The 19,161-nt window shown below is 49.3% G+C and overlaps 1 protein-coding gene across 1 annotated transcript in view; it reads right to left on the reverse strand.

Moving 5' to 3' along the window:
- Window positions 1-3,171: 3,171 nt before the first annotated feature.
- The window catches only part of COTL1 (coactosin like F-actin binding protein 1), a 42,036-nt gene continuing 26,046 nt past the window's right edge, over window positions 3,172-19,161 (reverse strand). Inside the window, exon 4 of the mRNA XM_060131564.1 lies at window positions 3,172-4,408. Coding sequence (XP_059987547.1) covers window positions 4,298-4,408 — 111 coding nt within the window. The 3' untranslated portion in view covers window positions 3,172-4,297. The remainder of the gene's footprint in view (window positions 4,409-19,161) is intronic.

A 19,161-nucleotide genomic window follows, 5' to 3' on the forward strand; every position in this document is an offset into this window, starting at 1 on the left:
CGGCCACCTCCGACCTGACTCGACCTGAGTGCAGAGCTGCCTCCTGTCTCTTAACGAGTCACCTCCTCACAGCCGACCTTTTTAGGTTCTCGTTTTCACCTCTCTTCTGTGAGTCACTAAGATGCGGGGAACAGGAAGCAGCAGGGAGATGAGGACAACCCACCCTCACCAGGACAGCAGCTGGGGCTGAGCCCCCCTTCCCAGCCTCAGATGGCCCCCCGGAGAGTAAACGTCCATGGGGAGGCGGGGCCTCCCCCGGGGGAATCAATCAGCCCTTCCACCCCAGCCCCGCCCCTGCAGTTATTGGCTGGTTTCCATGTAGATCTCCTCTGCCCCACACGGACCCCTGGGCAAGTCCCCTGAGCCTGGGTCACCCCATGCCCCAAACAGCGCCTGGTCACAGGTGTGGTACTTGATTTTATATATATATATTTCTTTATTGTTACTATTTTTGGCCGCAGGGCATGCGGGATCTTAGTTCCCTGACTAGGGATCCATCCCAGGCCCCCTGCAGTGGAAGCGCAGAATCTTAACCACTGGACCACCAGGAAAGTCCCCAGGCGTGGTGCTTTAAAAAGGTCACAGGTCTTGGCACTCCTCCTACTGAGAGGCGGGGTCAGTGTCCCCTCCCCTTGAATGTGGAGGGGCTCATGACTGCTTCCCCCAGGAGAGTCCAGGGGAAATGCTGCCATGTAACTCTGGAGAGTTGGTCAGAAAAGGCCATGCAGTCTCGTCCTGGTCTTCTGGGATGCTCATTCTGGGGGAGGCCGGCCACCGTGGAAGCCCACAGCCCTTAAAGAAGATGTGGTCCATATGTACAATGGAATACTTCTCAGCCATAAAAAGCATGAAATAATGCCATTTGCAGCAACGTGGATGGATCTAGAGATTATCATACTAAGTGAAGTAAGTCAGACAAAGAAAGACGAATACCATATGATATCACTTATATGTGGAATCTAATATATGACACAAATGAACTTATCTATGAAACAGAAACAGTCGCACACGGACAGAACAGACCGGTGGTTGTCAAGGGGGAGGGGGAGGGGGTGGGGGGTAGAGATGGAGTGGGAGTTTGGGTTTAGCAGATGCAAACTATTATATAGAGAATGGACACACAACAAGGTCCTATTGTAGAGCACAGGGAACTATATTCAATATCCTGTGATAAACCATAATGGGAAAGAATATGAAAAAGAATGTATGTATACGTATGACCGAATCACTTTGCTGTACAGTAGAAATTAACACAACATTGTAAATCTACTATACGTCAATCAAATACATTAAAAAAAAAAAAAGGCCACAGGCTGATAGCACAGTGGCAGGACAAGCTGAGCGCTCTGATTCACAGCCCAGCATCAGCGGCCGGCCACGTTCAGTCTGGGCATCCAGCCCAGGCAATCTGACCGCAGCCAAAGGAGAGACCCTGCTAGTAAGAATCGCCCAGCTGAGCCCTTCCTAAATTCTGGTCCCACAAAATCAAGGGCAAAACATGGTGGTTGTTTTACACCCTTCAGTTTGGGATAACCTGGAACGGCTGCTGAATGCCCAGTGCGTCAAGTAATTCAGAGCATCTGTGAGCAAGGAGGTTTGAGTACCCAGTACCCAGTATCAATCAGCCCCTCCACCCCAACCCCTGCCAGGCCCTGATGGAGGTCAATCCGGGGTGTCCAGGCCCTGGGCAGTGTCGGGAGCAGGTGGAGGCAGCTCCAGGCAACGTGACCAGACACCTGCTGGATGCTACTTACAGGGGATAATGAGCTAAAGGCAAAGTCTCTCTGCCCCTGAAGACCTCGAGATCCCATCAGGCACCCTCTGAAATCCCAGCTGAAGGCCTGAACTTCAGCTTTCAATTAAAACCAAGCTCCTTGACACACAAACCCAGCTCCACCCTCTTTGCTCTTCCCCTGGGCAAACATCCCCACGGAGCTTTTGCCTGCTTCCCTCCTCTCCTTTAGTCCTCGGGTGTCACCTCCTCAGGGAAGCCCTCCCTGGCCCCCAACCAGGCCCAGTCCCTTTGTGATTTACTCTCACAGAACCTGGCTTTTCTTCCCAAAGGGGTTTATCTACATGTGTAATTATCCCAAGTTCTCTGACCAGAGCTAAAAGCCCGTAGGCCAGGAAGCCAGAGACCTACTTTGACTCTCTCTGCTCTAGGTTTAGGGAAAAACTGGGGCACCCCGAGCTATCAAGACCTAGCGGCAGGCCGGATGGGATGAGGACTGAGCCCTGCTGGATACCCTCAAAATCCTCGCTGTTCCTTAAGGATTTCGCGGATGAGAGAACTGAGGCCCAGGGAGGTTAGCCAACTTGCCCAAAGCCACACAGCCGTGAGCAGAGGGGCATGGCTGGGGATGGGCCTTGGGCGACCTCCAATCTTGCCCACATCTTGCAGGATTCCTTCCTGCTCTGATTTCGGTTTCTGCCCTCTCCCCGCACCCTCCCCTCCCCACTGTCAGCTCCTCCAAAGCCGGTTGTGCATCTGAAACTCCTCTGGCCTCATTCTACACTCCCACTGGGGCTAGCATGCTGGAAATCCCGTGCTGAAGCTCTAGGACAACCTCATAAAGGAAGTCACAGCCCAGCTGAGGAGGACGCTTTCTCCCAGCTTTTCCTGAACACACAGAGAGGGGGCTTCTGACCACACAAGACACATCACAATCCTGCCATCTCCTCTCTATCTCCAATCCAGGGCCTCTCCACTCCCCTCACGAGCTACAGCACCAGGGCCACTGGGAAACCCAGGTTCGAATCCCAGCTCTGCCACCTTCCAGCTGGATGTCCTCAGGTGAATCACTGAGACTCTCTGAGCCTCAGTTTCCATAAAATGGGGATGAGTCAGCACCTATTTCTATCTTTTTTTCTTTCTTTCTTTTTTTCTTTTTTTTTTTTTTGCCACACTGTGAGGCTTGTGGGATCTTAGTTCCCCGACCAGCGATCGAACCTTGCCCCCTGCATTGGGAGCTCGGAGTCTTAACCACTGGACTGCCAGGGAAGTCCCAAACAGCACCTGTTTCTGACGGTTATTGCTAAAGCTTAAACAAGCTACGGAATGAGAATACGCCAGCCCCTGATAGCTCCGTGAATGCCGATTCCATCTGAATACGACAACCGCCTTTGTTTTTCCAGTAAAGTGAGAAGCTTTATAAGACCAATCAGACAGCCTTGTTTTTTGAAAAACAAAAAACCCATTTATTTCTGTAAACCGTTTTGAGTGCAGATGCTCTTCGCGACCCCAACACAGCACAGACTTCCCCCAACGAAATGAACAAGGAAAAGAGAAAAAGAATGCTACCAAACGTGCTCACGAAGAACCAAGCCAATCTCATCTTTCTCTGAAAAAAAGAAAACCCTTTTGCCGGTGTGGTGCTACCAAGGATTAAAACCACCTACTTTCTGGTCCCGAGAGGCCGGGGCTCCTGCTGTACATGCTCTGTCCCCCGCTGTCCTTGCCGTCGGGCAGAGGACCGACTGGACTTCAATTCCCATCCTGCACCCCGGGCCTCTCTCCCTAATGCCCTCACCACTTGGGGAGCCTGGGAAGTGAACCCTGAAGGGCTCCTCCTGTTGAATCTGGACTTAGACCTTTGTCCCCACTCCACACCATCGTGAGATTTTGATCAAGAGGGTGGGAAAGGGGCCACTTCAGACCGGTGGCAAAGCCAGGCAACTTTTAAGGCAAAATTTCTCTCTTCTCTTTCGGTCTGAGTCAGCCCTGCACATCTCTGATGGAGCCTGGAGCTTAGGCAACTTGGGATGGGGGGGTGGGGACTCTGGAGCGACTCTCGGGGCGTGTGAGCCTGGCCAGCGGGACACGTGTGTGCTTGTGGAGGCCGCCGTCGAGGGCACAGCTGCCTCCTCAGCGGGAAGCAGGCAGGCGCCGAGGAAAACCAGGATAGCAGCCATGGCCCGGGCGCCACAAGCAACACGAGGTTGGTGGGTGAGGCCGGGCAGGCTACTTGTGCCGTCAGTGAAATACCAGGAGAGGGTCACCAGGGGAGGCACCTCCGATCTGATGATGTGTGTGCCCTCGGCATCAACATGATTTTTCTTTAGAACAAGAAAGGGGGGAAAGAAAGAAAAAAAGAGAAAAGAAAGATGTTCCATGAGCTTCGTGGGCTAGGACGCGGCAGGTGCACAAGGGAAGCGGGGAGGGGAGCTGGGTTTCGGACGGGGTGCTGGGCGCTGCCTCTCATGGCGTCTCCTCTCCCTGGCGGGCTGGTGGCTGAGGCCGTGGGCCCCTCGCCCGGGGAGCAGGCAGATGACTTTGGCAAGGGGCGGGGCGCGGGGGCTACTCCGTCTGGGCATCGTAGTTGGCTCCGCCCGCCTTCTTGAGCTCGTTCCTGATGAAATCGTCCTCCAGCTCCCTCCGGTCGCTGATCACAAACTCTTTGGCGAAATTCTGCCGGAACAAAATAGAACACAGAGTTCCCGTTAAAAAGGAGGGGACGGGAAAAAAATAAATAAATAAAAATAAAAATATATAAAAAAAAGAGGGGACGGGATCTGAGCATGGCTCAGGCAACACACCAGGAAGTCTTGGCACCTAAAACGCTAAGAAGTGACCAAAATGAAAATCTGGTGGCAGAATGGTTTGGCAGGGGGAGAAACAACAAACCCAAAAATAACGTGACCAGAGATCAGGAAATGGGTAAAGTCGAGATACTGTGCAGCTCCAGGACCAAGGGGATGGGCCAAGGTCAGGTCTGGGTTCGGATTCTGGCTCTGTCGTTCTCCGGCTGTGTGGCCTTGGGCAAGTTCTTTCAACTCTCTGTGCCTCAGTTTCCTCATCTGTGAAAACCCATCTTCTCAACAGAAGAGGAGATTGGAAAGGTAGGCAGGTCAGCTGGTAAATGTTTAATACCAGGCCCTCTCAAAAGAGAGGTGGTGGCGGGGTGATTTGTAGCTTTTACGCGTTTCCAGGGTGTATATATTCACGTGATATCTGATTACAAGCTATCAACAGGGGACCAGTACGTGGGGCTGGGAAGAGATACATGACTGGATGTCCCCAGCTGGTACAAGGTAGCTTCAAGCTCCCCTGTCACAGTGATGCAGGGCCTCTGGTCCCAGGCCTGAGTGATCAGCCCGGACACTGAAGGCACTAAAGGATGTACTGGGCTCTTCGGCCACACTCAGCTACTGGAAGGCAGGGAGTCTGTCTCCATACATTCAAGAAAAACCATGCCGTGCGATGGGGCTACAATGATGAGCAAATGGAGGCAGTCACTGTGCCCTCTTAGGGTACACATTTCAACCATAAAACCCCACAGGCCTGGCACACGTGAGGCTCTTATAAAGGCCCGTGGCATGAATGAGTGACACAGGTGATCTGGCTTAGCAGGTACCCCTGAAGCATGAAGAATCTAGAGTTATTTTAATACACGCATCATAAGACTTCCATAAACAAGGAACATTTCAGGATGGTGACAGGTAAAAATACAGAGAAATTTACCAAAATATGAATAACAAGCCTGAAGGTCAGAAATCATCCCCATTCAAAGAGTCCACAAGGAAATAATGTAAACAATTACCACTATTTACAAAGCACCTGTGGGTACCGGACACTGCCACACATTAGCAAACTTAATTCTTAAAACCTTTAGTACGGGATTCCTAGATAGGTACCCAAGAGAAATGAAAGCATATGTCCATACAAACACTTGTAAACACAAACATTCATGGCACCATTATTCATAACAACCAAAAAGTAGAAGCAACCCAAATGCCCATCGAGACATGAATGGGTAAACAAAACATGGTCTATCCATACAATGGAATATTATTCAGTCATAAAAAGGAATGAGGTACTGACACAGGTTACAACAGGGATGAACCTCAAAACCATTATGCTCAGTGAGAGAAACCGGACACGAAAGACCACATATTGTATGATTCCATTTATATGAAGTGTCCAGAAAAGGCAAATCCAGAGAGACAGAAAGTAGATTCATGGTTTCTAGGAGCTAGAGATTGCGACAGAAAATAATGGAAATGCGCTGAAAGTGGATTGCGGTGATAGCTGCACAACTCTGTAAATTCACTTTAAAAAAATCACTGAATTGTAGACTTAGGATGAGTTAATTTTGTGATATGTAAATTATACCTCAATAAAGCTGTTTTTTTAAAAATCCTATAAAACGATCAATATTATTTCCATTGTGAAGATGAGAAAACAAAGGCCGGAGATTATGACCCCTGCCCAAAGTCACACAGCTAGTAGGTACAGCCGACTCTAAAGCTGGACTTCTTAAAAGTGTCACCATCCCCTTTAGGAGTGATGAAAATATTTTGGAGTTAGATAAAGGTGGTGTCTGCACAACATTTGTGAGGTACTAAATGCCACTGAGTTGTGTATTTTTAAATGGTGGTGAATTTTATGTTATGTGAATTTCACCTCAATTTTTTTTTCACCTCAATTTTTTAAAAAACAAGAGAAAGGAAAAAAAGGAGAATGACTAAACCAGGAGCACTCCCAAGATCAAGTTTTACAATATTAAGACGAAACGTTCGCCATGCCAAACCACTAAGAATACTAACAGGAAGGAGGAAATGGGAGGTTAATATTTATCAGGTACCTATTATGTACCAGGTGCGGGCTCACACATTTTCTCACTTAATCCTCCCTCAGTATATTAGCTTTTTTTTTAAAGATAAGATCCTAAGGCCGGGCTTGGAGAGATTGTGTAACTAGCCCAGATGACCAAACATCCTTTCAACCCTTTCTACTCCCAGCCTGCCATGCTGTGCTGCTAAGCATCTGTATAAGTCATCAGCACACCACTGAACACAGCAGAATGGCAGAGCCAGAAAGGGGAACCCAGAAGTAATGTGTTTCTCAAGCTGAGCCCCAGCGGCAGGGGGAGGGGCGAAGAGCAGACCAGAAGGAGGAAGCCCACAGCTCAAGACGCCTATAGAAGGAAGTCCAAAGTTCCTCTGCCCTGTGGTAGCTATATATGGCAATCTAGAGAAACAAGAACACTCGCGCTTGTGTCTGTTAGCCATTAGACAACTTAGATTAAAAGAAGTTTGATAAGATCTCAGAAATCCACAATGAAAGTGCACATAGAGCACAATTCACCTGCAACCCACAGGTATATGGGAAATCGAATCATAGCCAGCAGGCGCAAACCGGGATAGCAGAACCCAGTGAAACATAACAATAAATGTAAATGAACAAAATTACCTTAAAAAAATAGCTATGTCTCAAAGTGCAAAAAAAAGCAGCCCCAAACCCTATATACCTGAGAATCTGAGACGTTTAAAATCAAAAGATTTGCCAAAAAATGATTCTTTCAAACAAAAGTACAGAGAAGAGCAACGTCACCCATCCCCACTATAGGAACCAGCCCCTGCCCTCCAGAGGGCAGGCAGGAGGGGGCCGGCCACGTGGATGTGGTCCCAGCAGGCCTGGTGGGCCTCCTCCACCACCGGATGCTGGGGGGTCAGAGGCTTCAAAGGGGAGCCGATGCTTCCCCTCAGGGTGTGGACTCTGCAAAAAGTCCCGCAAAGGTCTGAGTCAGCCTCAACCCAACTCAAAATGACTGTACACTCCTCCACCTCTGTTCCTGCCAGGGTTCTCACAGAGCAGGCCTTCGACGTGGCAAGGGAGATGCCACCACCTCTGTGGAGTGGGCTTAAGTGTGAGTTTTCCAAAAGAGGCAGAAACAGAGCGAAAACAGCTCTGTGCACAGCCAGACTTTGATGTGGGAGCAACACCTGGGACCTGAGGGGCCTGCGTGGACTTGCCCGCGCTGAAAACCACAAAGAACACATCTGCACGAAGCAGGGCCACCTCCCCGCCACGCTCACACCTCTGCTCTCAGCCACTGTCCCTGGCATCCTCCAGGCAACACCTCCTGGGGCAGAGGCAGGCCACGCGAGGGCTGCAAGATGAGGGGGGGCAAGTCCTTTCTCCAGAAAGGAGACCGGCAGGGCCCAGAGCTATGCTAATACGTAGGGAATTTTAAATTTTCTAGTAGCCACACTGAAAAAACGTAACAGGTGACATTCATTGTAATAGTATTTGATCTAACTCTATACCCAAAATATTGCCATCGTAAGAGGTAATCAATATATGAAACCATCAGTGAAATGTCTACAGTTTGCGCTCTGTAGTAAACCTTGGAAAGCCAGTGTGTACTTTGCTCATAGGCACGGCACACAGCAGTATGACAAGCCAGACTTCACGTGCTCTGCAGCCACACGTGGCTGGTGGCAGCCCAGGTCTAGATAGAACAGGAAAGAACCTGAGAGAACAATGTGCTCAGTCAGGGAGAATCATTAACCATAAAATATTGGAGCCGATCTGAGTGGGGGAGGGGGAGCCTTTGGGGACGGCACAGGGAGAGTGTGAAATGTTCCGACTTGATCTGGGTAGTAGTTTCATGGGTACGTACAAAAATTCAAAATTTTTAAATTCAAAAATTTATCAAGCTGGGGGCTTCCCTGGTGGCGCAGTGGTTGAGAGTCCGCCTGCCGATGCAGGGGACGCGGGTTCGTGCCCTGGTCCGGGAAGATCCCGCATGCCGCGGAGCGGCTGGGCCCGTGAGCCATGGCCGCTGAGCCTGCGCGTCCCGAGCCTGGGCTCCACAACGGGAGAGGCCACAACAGTGAGAGGCCCGCGTACCGCAAAAAAAAAAAAAAAAAAAATTATCAAGCTGTACATCTAAGATTCGTGCATTTTCCCCTATGTACATTATACCTTGGTTAACAAAAACAGGTGGGGGGGGCAGGGGACATTGAGCTGAAAGAGCCTTTGAAACCCTGACATTCACCCCCTTATTTGATAGAGAAGAAGTAGGAGACCCAGAGAGGGGAAACAATTCATCCCAGGGCGCACAGCAGCCTCCCCTCGGGGCCCTGGGGGCAGGTCCTCACTCCTCCGCATGCTCCCTGCTCCAGCCTGTCTGTCCCACCCACGTAAGCATCCGTCATACCCTCAAGGCTACCAAAGCCACATGCCAGAGACTTCAAAGCATAATATGCCAGTCTGGGGGCACTGTCACCTGTGGTTCTAGAAAGATCTTCATGTCTGGGAACTCGGGGTCCCTGGCTGAGAGCCTCCAGACAGGGTCTCTCCCTTTTCTGCCAGTGCAGGACTTTTCAAAGGAAGAGGCCTCATCCAGCTAAAAAGGACCCCAAGATGGTTTGGAAACACACCAGTCAAGTTCAGGATACATTCTGTCCCTGTGACTTTTCTCAAGTGCATTTAAGTTCATGCTTCAAAGATATAAGATGGACATTGGTCTGCTTCCAAGGAGGGCAATTCTAGGCAAGGACTGGGGTTAGGAATTGGGGCTCTGTACATAGTCAACAATCTATTTGCAAGGCTGGTTTTAAAAGTGTATAGGTATTTTCCTATCCTTGGTTTTAAATCACTTCATTTTTAAATGGCTCCCAATTGCCTGGGTTTCAAGCCCAGCTTCAGTCCTGAAACGTGCTAGGAGTAGTTTGTGCCAAATACAAATAGGGACAGCTGTCCATACGCATCTCCGGCAGCCTGACCCTCCCCAGAAACTTACCTGGCCCGAGCTTCAGTCTCCTCATCTGCAAGCAGGGACAATAAGAGGACCTACATCCCAGGGCTGGCTGTGATGCTCGGATGACTGTGAAGTAGAAGTGCTCCAGAATGATTAGGTAATATTTTAAATGACCCTGAGTTACCTTTGTTCTCAAGATTGTTAGAGGAGTCTGAGCTATAAAGAAGTTTTCTGAAACACTCAGAGCACAGGGAGTGGCTAGTTCCTCTTCTCTCACCCACACTGATTTCTCCATTCCCCACTATTTACTTTTTAATGAAGGGAAGTCTGGAGAATTCCTCGGAATAAGCAAGGTAGTGACACTGGCTCTCCCGGCCCTTGCAGAGAGAAGACGGCAAACCCAGCTGCTCGTCCAAAAGCTGTGCGTGGGATCAGCCACAGGAGGACAGAGAAGAAGCCTGTTGGGGTAGGAGTGTGTCTGGTCTTCTACCTAGAACATTAGGACCATGGTGGGTTGCTACCCTATGCAGAGAATATGGGTGCTGGGAAGGTCTGGGAAGAAAAAATGAGTGGGAGTCTTTGACAGTTAAGTTTGTGATGCCAGCAATGCACATTTCTACAAGGCAGGGCCGGGGAGGAAAGGTGGCCTTCGTTGCATCCAAAGACAATGAGAGCTAATGCAATTCGTTCTTCCAATAAACACGTGTTTACTGAACACCTATTATATGCCAGACACTCCCCTAGGCCATGGGAAGTCAAAATCTGGTACTTACAGGTCCCTCTGAGAGTCTAAGAGCAGAGAAAGAGAACCAGGGGGCTCTAAAATGTCCCGAAGGAAGCCACCAATGGCTCTGGGCCCTGGTTTCCACCTCTGTGAAAGAAGAGGGCTTTCTTCTTTCATAGGTTCTAGAAGGCAGGTTCGGCCAGCCCTTTCGCCACCAGCCATCTGTGGATTTGCACCGGAGCCTCCAGAGCATGTGGGACGAAGTTCCACCTTGGACACAAGAATCAAGGAGCAACGGGGGGACACTGGGACAGAACTGCCAACTTGGGGATTAGAGCGTGGCTTTCGAAAAGGAGGCCTCGTGCTAGTAAACTCTTGCCAAAAAACGGGGGATGGAACCTCCCCTCCCACATGTGTGAAATGGGACAGGGGGTGGACGAGACGCATGCTGGCCACAATATTGTATCTTCTCCCCCAAGTAGGCAAAGATTAATTATAAACCAAAGACCTTGGTCTGCTGAAGAAAAGCAGTTGGTCCCCAGCAGCCTGCATCTTGCTAGGAGAAAAGGCACCCTCCAAGGAACACGGGCCTGATGAAAATGCACAGTATCAAACCTGCCAACCCCTCCTGGGTCCCCTACACCTTCCCTCCTACAACTATTCTACAGCGCCTCAGAGATCAAGGTTTTAAAAATCCTTCCAGCAAGGTGTAATTCACTCAAAAAGAACAGGTTCTCGTAACTGGCGTGAGTCACCACAGACAAGGGAAAAACAAATAGATCAAAATGGTATGGTCCAGTGTTTGACAGATTCGGGAACACAGGCACCTGCGTCACCACCACGGGGCAGAAACGACACGACCCTATTTCACTAAGGAGAGGACAAAGGACAAGAGAGAGAAATGTGGTGGCATTTCGAGTGGACACAAGGTAATTGCCCAACACAAGCATGATGTCTTATAGCAAGCTGGGGTAGGTTTGGGTCCAAACGGAAAAGGAGCAGACATCCATATGCCTTGAATCCTGACCCCCGCAGGGCCACCCACCTCTTTAGCATGGGTTCTGACACCCCCTGCTTTCCTGACCACGGACATTTCCAGAAGCCCTGACTCCATTCCGCCTGATTTCTGACTACGGCTCCATCTAGACCAGGGACGGTAAGAATGCGGGAAACAAACTCGGCTCTCTTCTCCAGTATCCGTGGCAGACATCACAAATCAATCCTGGCGCTTTCCCCACTGAGTCCAGACTTAACCTCAAAATCCTTAACCCAGACCTCCAAACAGCCCCTGCCATGGATCACTCGACAAACGATATTAAATCCATGTTTAGGGCTTCAATTTCTGCCTGGCTGAAATTGTGCTTAGCATTTCTTGTTCCTCAGTGACACCCACTTTGGGGACTTTTTCCCAAAGAAATAATTCAACAGAATTTTTTAAAAATTACAACACACATACTCACAGATGTTCATTGTCAGTAAATACCAGACTGCTTCCACTTTTCAACAGAAGTTGGGTAAATAAGTAGTATTTACACTGAACACTTCATACATAGCAGACACTTATAATACACAGTATTTTACTTAATTTTTACAATTCCATGAGTTTAGATATTATCACCCCCAATTTTCAGAGGATGCTGAAACTCAAGGAAGTAAAGTAGCCGGCAAAATGTCGCACACACGGTGAGTGGTGGGGCTGGGACCGAAACCCGTGTTTAACTGCACGCTGAGGTCTTTACCAGGAGAGTGAACACACACACACACACACACACACACACACACACACACGTACATGTAATCGCATATTCACTAACAGAATAGTATTCAGCCATTAAAATTATGAAAACTGAAAACATTTATGAAATGTTACATGAAAGGACACACTGTACCACGGCTATGATTAATCCCGTTTGTAATAACATGTACCACGTGGCCAGGGCTCCAGGGGAATTAGCAGAAATCGCTGAGTGCCTGATCATCATTTAGGTCCTTAATTTTGTCCGAACCATTTTTCAAAACCACACCACCCTGGGAGAAACCACCAAGGGGGAGAAAACAGAGAGCCTGGAGCTTGTTCTGGGAAGGTCTTTCAAAAGGCAGGATGTCGAGGGACAAACTATGACAAGGACGAACGTGGGGTTGGTCCATGCAAGGGAAGAGAACGAGGGAGGGAAAATCTGAAAGACAAACGTAGAGAGTGTAGGCAGCCTTCAGCCCCGAGAAGCTCCATGGGGTGTGCATGCCACACACGGAGACCTGTCTGGACTCAGCGTTTGGGCTCCTTCAGTAAAGACCTGCACACACTCTTATCTGGCATCCCCAGAGCATGGAAACTGTCTGCTGTTGACAGTGTTGGGAATCACTGTGTGGACATCAGGAGGCCAGCTGGCGGGGGGCAACCAGGCAGGCACCACGCCAAGGCCAGCTGGCCGAGGTCTGGGACCCGTCTGGGGTTCAGTGATGGGCACCCGGCCACAGCCCCCTGGCAGAGTAGGCTTGTGAAAGCGGCTTCCATTTACGTGCTGGGCTCAGGGCTTGGGCGTCTTCCTCTCCCAAGGGCTTTTAACCTCCTGGTAGCAGGAGCATAGAACCAGGTTCCCCACTACCCTTCCCACTACTAAAGCGGTCTCTGAGCCCCACCAGCTGGCTTCTGTCTTGACACTCACCTTGGCTTGAGGACTCACCCCTCCCAGCCTCAGTTTCCTCATCTGTATATTGGGTGTATAATGGCACCTGCCCCTCCACACATGATCCCTGGCTCCACCATTCACAGGCCGCTTGGGAGCTTTGTATTTGTGTTAAATAAAGGACACAAGCATGGGAAAGCCCCCTTGCCTGAGCCCAGGCCCAGGTGAAACGCATCAGCACAAGAGGCCCTTTCTGGTTCTGAGAAGAATAAAGGGCCTTTCCACAAACCAAGGGCTTGAAGAAGCATAAAACTCCCTGTAAAAACAAACAGCTGAAACCCTTTAAAGATGGATGAAGCCCAAAGCTGGTCACCCGAGGGCCAGGCAGCAACTAATGCTTTGCAAGGGGGAGCAGCAGCCCCGTAAATCTCATGACACAGAAGCGTGTGGGCTCTCCCGGCTGACCCAACCAGCTCTCACCTCTGCTTTTCACTGACACAAAGCAGAGCCTTTGGAAATTCCAATCCACCCCCAAAGCCCTCTCTGAGTGTAAATGGCTTCCACGATTTAATTCAGCCCAAAGAGCAGTTACTGAACATTTACTAGCTTCTGTCCTAGGAATACACCAAGAATAAGACACAGACTACAGCCTAGGTGAACAGATCTGTTTCTTCACTTTTTAGCACCTGTTTAGTACTTTTCTAGGTTTGAGAAACACAAATTAAGCAGCCATGGTCCCTGCCCTTGAGATTAGTTTCTAGGGTCACTTAATTATAATTCATGGAATTTGGGTCATAGTATCATACAAACAGATAAAGGAGCAATTAATTCTGATTGAGGCTGGTAGGAGAATGGGGTAAAGAAGAAGGGTTTTGAAGGATGAATAGGAGTTCATCGGTCACTAAAAGGGGAAACCTTTCACATCCTTTACTTTCCTTTAATCTTTCCAACAGCTCTATGAAATTTTACAGTCTCTTTTTCCTAAGTGAGAACAGAGTCTAGAGATAAAGTTACTTGCCCGAGGTCCTAGGATGAAAAGTTGCTAGAGCTGGAATATCAACTTGGGTCTCACTCCCCTTAAGCCCATGATCTCTACCATTTGACACAGCATTTTTTAAAAAAAGAAACACTGTGCAATGATGTTCAGTTTCCAGTTTAAAAAAAAAAAAAAAGGTTCTACCATCAAGGAGCTTGAGAACCAGATCAGTAAATTTAAAAAATAAATGTAAGAGGTTTGTTTCCTGCAGAACTTCTCAGAGCCTTCTCAGAGTGCTAGAGGACTTTGGGAAACATTCAGTGGGGTGAAGTGACAGAATCAGGGCCCCAGGGGCCAGTCTACAAGCACAGGGGACATTGGGCAACTTCCCCGGGCCCCAGTCTCCTCATCTATAAAGTGAGGATAATGACAGAACTGTCCTTGTTGGGAAGAAGAAATCATTTTAATGTGTGGAAAGTCCTTGAAAGTGCCAGGCACATGGTAGCAGCACAGTAAAACTCTTGTTATTAATATTACTACCATATTGGTACACAAATACGACCCCCCTGGAGGAGAGTTACGACATCTGGTCCTGGCTCTGGGGGTGGAGGGGCTCCGGAATGTAAGCGAGCCCTGATCCCGGGGTTTAGAGGCCATCAGGATCCACTACACTGATGATTCCATGCAGTCACTGACATGCCCATCCTTCCCGCCTCTACTTCTCCTTGGAGGACACACTCCCCGCCGTTCTTTTCCCAGTGCTGAAAGCTGAGATCTACCTCTGGTTACTTGGCTCCGTGAGCATTCGTATGATGTTAAAAAATACAAAACAGATAAAAGGACCGCGTGAACAAAGTGATTCCGCAAGGCCAGCACAATGCTTCATCGACCGAGTCTGCTCTAAAGCAAGACAGCCTGGCCCAGCGCGGGCAGGTCTCTAACGGGGGGTGACTGCATCGCCCCGGTCATCCCACAGAGGCGCCGGAACAATGGGACGGGTGTTGTGTTGATGACGGCTGTGACGACGCAGCCGCGCACCCTGTCCACTCAGCACATTCCCAGGGCTCGAGTCCAGCTGTCACCATGGCCCAGCCCAGCACCCGTCACTGCCCGTGGCCTTGCTGGTCTTGTCTTGTTTTCCACCAGCCACAGATGCAGCTCAGCATCTCAGCCCGGCTCTGAACACAGACTAAAGAGACCCAGAATCAAACCTCCTGATTTTTCACTCCTCTGGGCTCCAGCCCCAGGCCTGCTGCTTGGTAGCCGTGGGTTCGGGGCAAATCCTATCACTGCTCTGGGTTAGGGTTAGGGTTAAGGTTAGGATGAAGGTTAGGGCTCCCCTTGCTGATGCACCTATGTGCAGGCCCCAGGCTGGAACCTGAAGGAGTCTGGATTGTTTGAAGTCAGCAAGGGTGGGTGAGGGTCAGGACCTTCCTGTGTTGCTGATGGATGTGACTTTGATCCAAGCCATCTGCAAGACAGTCAGGCAGGATGGCTCAACAGTAAGATTCATGCCTTGTGTCCCGGGCTCAGCACGCGGACCTATCGGCTCCCAGGGAAACACTCCACAACCTAGAAAGCTGTGCATCGTGGTGCTGTCTAAACAGGACAGCTGGGAGTCATAAGAGCCGCACTTCCAGGCCTCTACCAGAGATAGTTCTAAGCGCTTTCCGTATAGCTGCTCATTTAATCCTCACAACAACCGCAAGAGGCAGACACTATACCAGCCCAGTTTTAGCCATCAGGGGAGTGAAGCCCAGAGGAGAGCAACTTGCCCAAGGCCATACAGTAAATGGCCGGGCTGAAATCTGAACTCACCCCATCTGGCTCAAACGGCTATACCCCAGACCACTGCACTACAAACTCTCTTTGTCCGACAAAGCGAAGTATGGTTCATTTAAATGTAATATGCTGTCGTAAACGAACTACCCCATAAAAAATGAAACAATTTCAGAATAAATCAAAACAGGATACGACACAGCAGGTCAAGTCATCCAACTCATTTTTAAATGGGGAAACTGAGGCCCAGGAAGGGAGAGAGACTTGCCCACAGGCAGGCAGGTGGCGTAAAGACCCACTCCTCTGGATTTCAATGTCTCTACATTAATTTACATGGTCTACATCTCATACAAAGCCTAAGGATGTGGGTACATTAGTTTTATTATTACAAAAACCAAGGATTATGAGTAATCTTACACTAAAACTCAATCCATTTATTCTTCACATGGAAACGGTGGTAAAAGGCATCTAGGGATGTGATCCTGTCCCCAAGACACGGAATCCAGAAAGGTCCATCTGGAGACCCTTAGAGAACATCTGTTCTGAGTCTCCATTAAGCAGAGAGGACAACTGACACACCAGATCAGCATGATTTCGGTGACTGTCAGAAAATACCATTATGCCAGTAATATCGACCCCTTTGTAACATTAATGGCTGTATTGGCAACTGTAGTATAAATGTGAGGTCTTGTAATAGCTTCGGGTAATAAACCTTTTTAAATGCAGAGGTGAAAAATGCGAAAGGTAATGGTCAAAATATCACATTGCACCTGCAGTTCAAGATACAGTCGTCATCGTCGTTGTCGTCTGTTCCCCCCCACCCCCACCGCCACCGGAGGGGACGTTTGTGCTTTTCATCTACCAGCATCCCTTTCTTTTAACAATCGGAGCTGCCAATCATGGGACCCCACCTGCCTGGTCCACGGGATGTGCCAACTGGATCATTTTAAGGGAATGATTGACACTGAGGGAGGGGGGCTCTCTCTTCCCCTGGGATCAAGACCGGGAAGAACCACCATGCCTGGACCATTTCTCCCGCTGCACAGAGGCCACCTGAGGACAAATCCAGGGGAAAGAGAAAAGAGAAACGAAAGGAAGATACTGCTTCAGCCCTGGATCCAGCCACCACTAAAGCTGGCAACCCCTGCGCTTCCCAGTTCAGAGAGCCAAGCAATTCCCCTTTTTGCTGCAATGTATTTGAGTCTGCAAACAAATGAATTATAACCAATACTCCCAATTGAGGTTACCAAAGAATCGTATTTCCCCAAATCACCCTCTTAACCCACTGAGCCAAATTGAGAAGAGTTCTAGATATATAAAGAACTCTGCAGACTGCTAATAGGTTCAGGGTTTCCTTTGGGGGGTGAGAAAAAAAAGTTCTGGAACTTTCGGACGATGGTGATGATCGCCCAACACTGCAAATGTACTTCACGCCACTGAAGCGTACACCAAAAGGGCTAACACTTCATGTTACTGTATTTCACCACAATCTTAAAAATGGAAAGAAAACAGGAGCATTGCAAGATTCAGAAGACTGACCCCACTGGACGCATGTCAGCAACCATCTTCTCCCTGTGTGCCCTGTTCCCCTGGCTGGCCAACAAGAGGGCTAAGTGTGGAGGGCGGAGTCCAGCAGGAGACCTTCGGACTTGGACATGCATTCTTTTGCATTTTCCATTCTGTTGCCATAAAGGAGACCCTTGAAAGCTGGTTAAGCATTAAAACCCCCAACTGGGCTTCCCTGGTGGCGCAGTGGTTGAGAGTCCGCCTGCCGATGCAGGGGACACGGGTCCGTGCCCCGGTCCGGGAGGATCCCACGTGCCGCGGAGTGGCTGGGCGCGTGAGCCGTGGCCACTGAGCCTGTGCGTCCGCAGCCTGTGCTCCGCAACGGGAGAGGCCACGACAGTGAGAGGCCCGCGTACCGCAAAAAAAAAAAAAACAACAAAAGTGGAAGCAACTCAAGAGGTCAACAGCAGGGGGATTTTCAGTACCTCACGGTGGAAATGGGACGCTCAGCCGCCAGAAAAACCTTCATTACAAAGACTCTGAGGCCACATAATTTATGTAATTATGTTATGTTAGGAAAAAAAAAAGAAGAAGCAGCAGCTGATTAGGGCGTGATTCACAGGCTGTGACCAAGCAATGCCAAGAGGTAGGTGAGCTTCCCCGCAGAACTCGTAGCGAAGATGGAAAAATAAACCGTAAAAATGGAATGATAGGAAAATTTTTTCCTATTATTATTTTTTAAATAAAAGTTTTATTTGGGGATAGTTGAGGATTTACAGAAAAGTGGCAAGAGACAATACCAAGAGTTCCCATGTACCCCACCGGTCATTTTGACAATTGTTAACATCTTATGTTACGGTGCCACATCTCTCACAGCTAAGAAGCCAACCCTGGTACGTGGCTACTAAACTGAACCCCAGGCTTCATTCCGATGTCACCAGTTTTTCTGTTCCGGGATCCAATCCAGGATACCACATTGCACACAGCCGATTTCTGTGTGTGTGTGTTTTGGTTTTGGTTTTTTTACAATGCAACGGCTTCCTTTTGTATATTCACAGATATGTGTAACCATCACCACAGATTTTAGAATATTTTCATCACGTCAAAAAGAAGCCCCATACCCGCGGTGGGCGGTAGCTATACCACCTCCCCTTCATGGGTTTTAGGAAATTGTTTTGCAAACTGGAGAATCCTTTGGTAAGGAGAAAACTATCTCCCCTTCACCTCTCTTCCCCAGTTTATCTTTCTGGAATTTGGATTTTATTTTTCTCAGCATGACCCAGTGTCCCAGGCCCAGATGAATCACTGAGTGTCAATTTTTGTTATGTCCAGAATGGAAAAAAAAAACTTTAAAATGGGGAGCTCTACAGGTAGAACTGTTTAGAAGCTCAGAGACAAAACCAAGGGTACACCTACCTTTTCCTCCTCCTCTCCGCCTCATAGGGACACAGGAGTAAGTCAGTCATGACCAACGCCCAGTGCCCAGACTAGGCATCTCTGCCACTGTTGATATAGCCTTTGTCATCCTATGGCCATCAAAGTCATCATAAAACCCCTGCTGGTGCCCATAAGGTTGACATTTATTCATTCACCAAGTGCTATTGAGCACCTACTGTGTGCTAGACACCATTTAGAGAGCACTCGTGAATTCTCCCATTGGGTCCTCATGGCCACGGTTGGAAGTCATCCATCACCCAATCAGGAAGCGGTGCCACTTGGTCATCCCTCCAACCCCTTCTCCATGAGCCACCTGCCCCGCCCCCCGCAGAGGCAGACACCAGCCACCCCTTCTCCGTGAGCCACCTGCCCCCCCCCCCCCCCCGCAGAGGTAGACACCAGCGACCACGTTTCTAGTATTTGATGGTCAGGATCACAAATGCGGCTACCACCCCAGAAAGCAATTTGGAGTACATCTCACCAGTGGCGCTAGTGGTCCAGAAATGTAGCACGACACGTTCAAAGTCACAGACCAAGGAGCCCAGCCCAGCCCCTCGTGTCCCTGCTGGATGGTGACCCTTTGTGAGATGTGACCAGCACCCTTCCCCGCCCAGAGACCCTATA

This window comes from Lagenorhynchus albirostris, chromosome 19 (genome assembly GCF_949774975.1).
Source record: "Lagenorhynchus albirostris chromosome 19, mLagAlb1.1, whole genome shotgun sequence".
Lineage (NCBI taxonomy): Eukaryota > Metazoa > Chordata > Mammalia > Artiodactyla > Delphinidae > Lagenorhynchus > Lagenorhynchus albirostris.